The sequence below is a fragment of the Mus pahari genome, chromosome X, assembly GCF_900095145.1.
Source record: "Mus pahari chromosome X, PAHARI_EIJ_v1.1, whole genome shotgun sequence".
NCBI classification, from domain to species: domain Eukaryota; kingdom Metazoa; phylum Chordata; class Mammalia; order Rodentia; family Muridae; genus Mus; species Mus pahari.
In genome coordinates this window covers 44,267,697-44,276,626 of record NC_034613.1, presented here as the reverse complement: position 1 = coordinate 44,276,626, position 8,930 = coordinate 44,267,697, and the positions used below count along the sequence as shown (strand labels likewise).

The following is an 8,930-nucleotide window of genomic DNA, read 5'->3' as shown; positions in this document are numbered from 1 at the left end:
GAGACATTTCTGCTCCTGTAAGTAACCCCTCACCCATATTCCTGTAAGGAATCCCAGTAAAACTCATTGATCCACCAAGTTGGACTTCAGTGACATCTATAATGTAATCAGTCGNAATTCTACCACAGTTAATGCAACAGCCAAAATTTGGCCTTTATTATTATTACAGATTATTTATATTTGCTTGTTTATTGTGTATAAGAACAACTCAGTGAAATTCTCTCTTTCTTCCGTGTGGATTCAGGCCTTGAAATCCAGTTAGCAGGCAGGGAAACAAGAAATTTGACTTACTGAACCTTCTTGCCAGCGCTGATTTTGCTATCTTTAATGCATACAACAGAAAATGGGCAAAATTCAAATTATTTGTATTTATTTATTCAAATTCATTTATTTAATGTGTTTGTGTGCACGTGTTCGCTTGCCACAGTACATGTGTGTGGATGACAGAGAACAACTTGCAGAAATTGATTTTCTCCTACTGTTTGCATACTAGGCATCAAACTAAGGTCTTTAGGCTTGGCACTAAGCACCTATAGAAGCTGAGACATCTTGGTAACCGGAATTCTTCCACCTTGGATGGGTGCAGCAGAAAGTAGCTTTAATTATTTTGTTTTATTTTATTTCTTTTGGGGGGGGCACATTTCACTCACTGCTGCACAGACCTGGCAGCCATAAAGAGAATTTGACAAAAATTGGTTCTCTCCTTCTACATCATGGATGCAGGAACTCATTCCATCAGGTTTGGTGGCAAGTACCGTTTTACACCCCCCTCAGCCATTTCACTAGTCCTAATTCTACCATGTTGAAAAATATACCCCAAATGGTTTAATTAATTTATTTTCTGTGTGTTTGTATGTGAACACAAGGGCACAATGACAACAGTGTAGCGGTCAAAGGACAAGTTGCAGAAATCAGTTCTCAATTTCCACTGTGGAGTTCTGGATTCAAATTTAGGTTGTGAGGTGTAGTGGCAAACCCCTTTACTCATTGAAGCATCCTGATGTTGTAATTCTATCTTGAATGCATACAATAAAATTGTAAATTTTTTTTGTGTGTGTGTGGGGGTTTCAAAGACAGGGTTTCTCTGTATAGCTCTGGCTGTCCTGGAACTCACTTTGTAGACCAGGCTGGCCTCCGAACTCAGAAATTCGCCTGCCTCTGCCTCCCTAGTGCTGAGAACAAAGGCGTGCACCACCACGCCCAGCTCAAAATTGTAAATTTTTAAATTACACTTGTTTGTTGGAGTGTGGAGAGGTGAAATATGCACACATATCATGACACACAAAAGAAAGAAAGTCAAACAACTGGAGGAAGTGGGTGGGCGGGTGGGGGAGCACCCTCACATACAGGTGGAGAGAGAATGGAGGGGATAGGGGGGTTGTGGAGGGGAAACTGGGAAAGGGGAAAACATTTGTAATGTAAATAAATAAAAACCAATAAAGAGGCCAGCCTGGTCTACAGAGGGAGTTCCAGGACAGCCAGGGCTAAACAGAGAAACCCTGTCTCGAAAAACAAAAGAAAAACAAAAACAACAAACAAACAAAACAAAACAAACAAACAAAAAACAAACAAAACCAAAAACCAATAAAAAATGGGCGGAAAAATGAACTTGGCGAAATCAGTTCTCTCCAGGGGGTGGGTTCCAGTCATCAGTTTGGCCGCAAGTCTGTACCAGCTGAACCATAAGGTTTGCAGGAGTGGGGTTGGGGAGGGGTATGTGTGGTGGAGGGACATTAACTGAACTGCTCTTTACAAGAACATGGGAGTCATGGGATTTTGTGGAGTCTAGTGATTGTCTTTCATTGCTTTATTGAAATATTAGAACAAACGCAAAAATCTTGACACTGATAAATTAGAATAGAACCCTCCAACAGCAGGAGGGCCTGAAAAGCAGCTTTAACACTCAACAGAATGCATGAGCGTGAGTGAGGCGCTAAGATCTTTGCTACTACTCTTCATCCTCCACTTGGTGGCGTACCTGCACATCTTAAGTCTGCCTTACTCAGCTTTTGCCCTTTCCCCCACCCCACACCGCCCTCCTGCTGGGCTGGGACTCAAACTTTTGGCTCCTCCCAGCTCCGCCTACTTGCCCTTTTTGCCTCCTGTTTGGAGCTCGCTGGCTCTGCCTCCCTCGAAGGTTTTCCGGGTCCTCCGTACTTATAGCTCAAAAAGGCACAGGACACGGGACAATGTTCACAGTTCTATGGACTTTCTACAATAGACTTAGAGCACAAGACCGAGAAACCATGGCCAACAACAATCTGAACCGCCCGCTCAACACTGATGTGGCTGATTCTTCCGACTCCAACTCAACACCTGACACTGCTCCGCCACAATCTTCCAGCGACCCTCAAGTGATCGGCCACCAGGCTCCTAGTCCCAGCGCCTCCAGCCGCACTGAGGACTGCTCGTCCAGTTTCGCGAGAGACCTGAACAGCTACAATAATGGTCAGTCGGGGGCAACTGGTGCGGTGTCCTGGGAAGCTCCCCAGGAGCCCTCAGGGGCTAACGCAGTGTCTCAGATCCACCCGGGGAATGGCGAGCATAGCCTGCAGCAGAAGCCTAAGCCACAGAAGGTGAGCGGCTCGAGCTCCCTGGCCACTTCTGAACGCTATAAGACTGAGCTGTGTCGGCCCTTTGAGGAAAGCGGCATTTGCAGGTACGGTCACAAGTGCCAGTTCGCGCATGGCTACCGCGAACTGCGTACCCCGTCAAGGCACCCCAAGTACAAGACAGAGCCTTGCCGCACCTTCCACAGCGTCGGCTTCTGCCCCTATGGCACTCGCTGCCACTTCATTCACAACCAGCCTGAGCAGCAACTTGTGCCTTCCGAGAGTGCCTTTGAGGAGCCCAGCTCCTTCAGTGGCTCCAACGTGCTGCATTTGGGCGTCAACGGGGAGCAGCAGCCCGGACTGCAGAGTGAAAGCCCTTCGGGCTTCCTGTCGGTCAACAGCCAAGCCCTCCAGGCATCTCTGCTGCTCAACCAGCAGGCTTTGAGCTCAGGTGGGGTTCTGCCCTCATCACACTCTGCCGCCGCCGCCGCCAACGTCCGGATGATGTGCTGCAAAACATCATCCTCTACTACAGCCCAAGACCCTGACAAAGATGCTAACAACGACCCGAGCAACGACTCTGCCAACGACGCCCTCGCCTTTCCCCAGGAGCCGGGTGACTTCTCTCCTGTGGCATTCCAGAACCCTAACAATGCTACCACGACTCCCGCTGCCTCCTACAACAACCAGCAGCAGATGGGCCTGGCAGCTTCCGCACAGTTCCAGATGCCCCTTGCCGGGCCTCTGCCTTCAGCCACCATCTTTGGCCAGGCTGGTGTTGGCCCTGCCCTTGCTCCTGGTGCTGCCATAGCTCCTGGAGCTGCCCTCACTCCTGTGGCGGCCCTTTCTCCTGGGGCGGCCATGGCTCCTGGAGCTGCCCTCGCTCCTGGGGCGGCCCTCACTCCTGTGGCGGCCATGGCTCCTGGGGCGGCCCTCGCTCCTGGGGCGGCCCTCACTCCTGTGGCGGCCCTTTCTCCTGGGGCGGCCATGACTCTTGGAGCTGCCATGGCTACTGGGGCTGCCATGGCTACTGGAGCTACCCTCACTCCTGGGGCAGCCCTCGCTCTTGGAGCTGCCATGGCTGCTGGGGCGGCCCTTACTCCTGGAGTTGCCATGGCTCCTGGGGCTGCTATGGCTGCTGGAGCGGCCCTCGCTTTTGGGGCTGCCATGGCTACTGGGACTTCCCTCACTCCTGGGGCTGCCATGGCTCTTGGTGCTGCCATGGCTACTGGAGCAGCCCTCGCTCCTGGGGCAGCAGTGGCTCCTGGGGCAACCCATGCTCCTAGGGCTGCATTCACTCCTGCAGCGGCAGCCCTCGCTCCTGGGGCAGCCCTCCCTCCTGCGGCTGCCCTCACTCCTAGAGCAGCCCTCGCTCCTGGGGCGGCCCTCGTTCCTAGGGAGGCCTTCACTCCTGGGGCTGCCCTCCCTCCTGCGGCTGCCCTCACTCCTAGAGCAGCCCTCGCTCCTGAGGCGGCCCTCGTTCCTAGGGAGGCGCTTGCTCCTGGGGCTGCCCTCGCCCCTGGAGCAGCCCTCACTCCTGGGGCTGCATTTGCTCCTGGAGCGACCCTCGCTCCTAGGGCTGCATTTGCTCCTGGAGCGACCCTCGCTCCTAGGGCTGCATTTGCTCCTGGAGCGACCCTCGCTCCTAGGGCTGCATTTGCTCCTGGAGCAACCCTCGCTCCTAGGGCTGCCCTTGCTCCCAGAATTACCATCACTTCTGGGGCTGCCATTGCTCCAGGAGTTGCCACAGCCTCTACCAGCATATTGGCTCCAGGTGCTGCAACTGCCACTGTGGGCAATACATCCTCAACTACAATCACTGCTGCCACCGCTGCAGAGGGTGCCGCACCATACTTCACCTTCCAACAGCCAGATGTCGTCGAGTCAGAGTCTGAGTCTGAGTCGCTGGAGTTCGACGTGGTCACCAGCACCCTGGATTCCCTGTTGGTCAGTGATGACGATGAGGAAGACTTCCCGAGGCGTTCCTCAAGCTCCAGCAGCCCCAATGACTCCGAGTTCGACAACACCAACTCCAGCCGCCGTCTGCCCATCTTCAGCCGTTTCTCAGACTCTGACAAATGAAGCAAAAAGATGCCAGTGGTAAGAAAGAGGTGGTGTTGGGGTGTTGGGGGAAATCTCTTGCTGTTTCTCTCCCCTGTTGAAAGCACTGGGGGTGAGGGTGGGGTGGGGTGACAAAGCCATAGGCCAATTTGAGGGCCTCTCTGAAAGCTTGGACTCAGAGGTTGTGGGGGGACCCCATTCTCGTTTTGGTTTTCTTGTCTTGGTTATTGTTTTCATTGTTATTATGGAGCTTAATTCTTGTTGAAAGGAAAAGGCAAAGAACTTTTTGTGTTAAGAAATGTGTGGTTCTGAGGAAGATAAAAACACCAACAAACCCACACGGTTTTTTGAGACACAATTAAAAAAAAAAAAAAAGGCCTAGCAGCATTTTTTTCCCTGATTACATCTCTCGTGGGAATTCTTACCTTGAACGGCGTAGAATTGTCTTAGACCAGTGTCAGCAAAACAAGTGGCCCCTCCCTTGCTATACTTTTAGAATTCAACATTTTGCCAAGAGTATGCCTTGATAATAAATAACCCTTGGCTCCTCCATAGTCTGTGGTTGTTTCTGTTTTTAAAAACAAAATTAGAAGTGACTTGGGGGGGCAAGAGAAGCTTGCCTTCCAAAATTTGATACTGGTTTCATCGCCACCAGTTTGTGAATGATTAGCTTAGAGCCATTTCATGGGCTCTCTGGAAGCCTCCAGAAGAGATTAGCTTAAGTTGTTGGAGGAAAAACCTGCTTAAGTTTTAAGGGTTTTAGGTAGATTTGCACTGCTGTGCAATAAGTCAATATAAAGAAAACCATTTGTTTATGATCTTGTGAAGAATATATGCTTAAAGTTCTGTTTGCACTGTGACCATCTAGCTAGTGATAAAACAATAGATACATTCCTTTTTTTGAAATCAAAACTTTTATTTTATGACTGAATGAAATCCTCATGATGAACTGGATGCTGCGACAGCTGCCTTCTTGTGTTTAGGTGTCGTTCCCTCACGGAATCCATGTCTGCATCTGTGGTAGACAATCCTTAGATGCCTTCATCTGACCAGTTCCGATACTGTTTCATCTCTTAGCCTTGTCACTCCACTTATACTTTCTCTTGTGTTTAACAGGTTAGCCACGTTTGCCACAGGTCAACGTCTGAAGGTGGTAGGCCTTGGAGCTACTGCAGCAGCACATCATGTACATCTTATTGTGACGCTTTCCAAAGGATGACGTTCCTTTCATCATCCTGCTTCCACCAGCAAGGCCAAAGAGCTAGATACATTCCTATATTATGCTCGATATTATTAACAGATGGGATGTAAAGATGTTCTTTCCATGGTTCTATACATTTATGTGCATACATATCTTTGAATAAAATGCACTCTATTAAATGTCTTCTTTCGCAATTTCATATATGTGTAATGGCTCTGGTTATTCTTCCCCCAACCCTCCCTTACCTTCCTCCCAATATTGGCAGTACTTTAAGGCAAGTGGACCCCACTGTAGTTGGTATAGGACATAGCCAGACGCCAAATTCCTCCTTTTTTAGTACCCCTACACACAGGTCCCTTTCCCATGTTCAGGTGTTTTTGTTTTGTTTTGTGATATAGAGAGCCTAACCAGGCCTATCTCTGTGGATACATGCCTGATGATATTGACTCCCTCTCCCTTCGGCTCCTAATAATATAGCTAATAATATAGCTCAAAGGTGTAGGATCCCTCCCACAAACCACCTCCATCCATTAACTTAAGATACTGCATAATTTCATTATTTTCCTTCCATGTTTATATAAATTTCAAAATAACACTATTTTTTAAAGAAAATTATTTATTTGTGGTGTGAGAATGTATGGAGGCCAGAAGGACACAAACACTATATGGGAATGTTATTTCTTTCCACCTCTTGGATCTTAGGATTAAACTCTGGTCATCAGCCTCGCCAACAGGTACCTTTACTCAGTGTTAAATGAAGACAGTAACCATTTCTTCTCCATAAGGCTTCTTGTGACTATGGTTTCAGGTCTGGGTGACTTGTTCAAATAGGATACAAAGGTTTATGGGCTAAAGAGATGGCTCCTCGGTTAAGAATACTGGTTGCAGCCAGGCAGTAGTAGTGCACACCTTTAATCCCAGCACTTGGGAGGCAGAGGCAGGAGGATTTCTGAGTTCGAGGCCAGCTTGGTTTACAGGCAGATTTCTGAGTTCGAGGTCAGCCTGGTTTACAGAGTGAGTTCCAGGACAGCCAGGGCTACACAGAGAAACCCTGTCTCAAAAAACCTAATAATAAATAAATAAATAAATAAATAAATAAATAAATAAATAAATGTCAGGCAGTGGTGGTACACACCTTTATTCCCAGTTCTTGGGAGGCAGAGGCAGGTGGATTTCTACACCGATAGAGAGACTCTACAGAGTGAGTTCCAGGACAGCCAGGGATTCACAGAGAAATCCTGTCTCTGGGGGAAAAAAAAACAAAAACAAACAAGCAAACAAAAAGAACCACTGGTTGGTTTTCCCTAGCACCTAATTAGAATCTCCACACTCACACAGTGGCTCCCACAGGTCTGTAACTCTAGCTCTAGAAGATCAGATGCCCTCGTCTGCCCTCTGCTAGCATCGGACACATGGGATGTATAGATAAACACACAGACAAAACAACCATACACATAAAATACTTTTTTAGTGCTAATGTTATGATCAGTGCTGGCACCATCATCATCAATATTATTTTGATGGGAGGGTACAGGGTCTCACTGTGTAACCTTGACTGACTTGGAACTCACTATTTAAATCAGGCTGGCCTTAAACTTCTAAAGATCCACCTACCCCTTTGGTTGTCTTCTCATTTGGGGGGGGGGGGTGTGATGCAGAGGGATCAGGATGATCTTGGCACCACAGGCACTGGCACTGTTAGGTCATACCAATGAATTATGAAGATTATTTTTGCTGAACCATAGAATCCAATGTCCTGTTTCTCATCCTTGGCCCATATTATTCACTGCTTATTATTCAAGCCACTACATTCTACTCCTTGGCCCACATAGGCTGGTAGCTACATCATAATGCAAAGTGTATTTAGTCTAAGTTAAAAAATCCACAGTTTATTATCATCTCAATACTATTTAAAAATTCAAAGTCTCTCTGTCAGTGTTCTTTTTTAATTTCAACTTTATTTATTACTTATTTCCTTTACATCCCACTCACTGACCCTCTCCTAGACACCTCCTCCCACAGCCCTTCCCCTCCACCTTCCCTTCTCCTCTGAGCAGGTGGGGGCCCCCTGGGTATCCCCTTACCCAGACACTTAAAGTCTCTGCAAGATTAGGTGCTTCCTCTCCTACTGAGATCAGATGAGGCAGTCCAGCTAGAAGAACATATCCTACAGACATTTGAATGTTTTAAATACCATCAGAGCGTTAATCAGAAGTATCAAATTTATAAATGGGGAATCAAGAAAGTCATGAGCTGATAAATCAGCTTTGGATCTTTTATATTAGTTTCTAAAATATTTTATATTTATATATTTCATATTTGGTCTGAAATATTTGTTTCTTATTGAGATTAAAATCTCCTTAAATTATACCTATTTTTGAAATATTTGATGTGATCTACTATAACAAATTAAGAAGTAGTGATAAAACAAAAAATTATAATAAAAGAGAACATTTTTGTCATCTCAAAAAAAAAAAAGTTCAAAGTTTCTTCTGAGACTTGTGTCAATGTCTTAATTGTAACTCCCTGTAAAAGATACAATGGCACAGGATACACATTACAATTCCAAAAAGAAGGAAAGGGAGCCTAGTGAGGACATACTGGACCAAAGCAACCTTGCTGGGCAAACTCCAAACTCTGCATCTCCATGTCTGTTGCCAAAGTATTCTTCTGATCTCCAACTCCCTTCAGCTTTGTTGACTGCAGCACACTTTTTTCTCTTGAACTGTTTCTACATCCTGTTAGCATTTCTCCTCAGCAGCTATCACACAGCTCTGGAATCTCCAACACCTTGGGATCTCCAACCCAATCCAGGCTTGAGCTTCACAGCTTTATGCAAAGGCCTCTCTGGCCCTCCATTCAAGTACATCCCTGACACATGCCTGACTTCAGTGGCTTTCCTTAGCCCAGGGAGAGGACAGTTCATAACTCCTTTCTTCTACCCTTGATTCTGAAGCCAGAAGTACAAGTGGTGAAGTTCTGCTGCTTCCTGGTGATGGAACTTGGCCCTCTTGTTCAATTACATTTGCATCAACTTTCTGTTGTTGATGGTTTCCTTCACGGTTTAAGCTTTTCTTTAATTATCTTTCGAAAGGTGGAAGCTTAGCTGGGTAACA

The 8,930-nt window shown here is 47.0% G+C and overlaps 1 protein-coding gene and 1 pseudogene across 1 annotated transcript; one reads left to right on the top strand and one right to left on the bottom strand.

Annotated features, from left to right (window-relative positions):
• Window positions 1–2,246: 2,246 nt before the first annotated feature.
• On the top strand, window positions 2,247–4,634 carry LOC110313242 (mRNA decay activator protein ZFP36L3). Its single transcript, XM_021187259.1, has 4 exons — window positions 2,247–3,352; window positions 3,461–4,007; window positions 4,044–4,207; window positions 4,262–4,634. The coding sequence occupies exons 1-4, from the start codon at window positions 2,247–2,249 to the stop codon at window positions 4,632–4,634; spliced, it is 2,190 nt and encodes a 729-aa protein (XP_021042918.1).
• A 918-nt stretch (window positions 4,635–5,552) lies between these two features.
• On the bottom strand, window positions 5,553–5,847 carry LOC110314160 (annotated as a pseudogene).
• Between the last annotated feature and the right edge of the window lie 3,083 nt (window positions 5,848–8,930).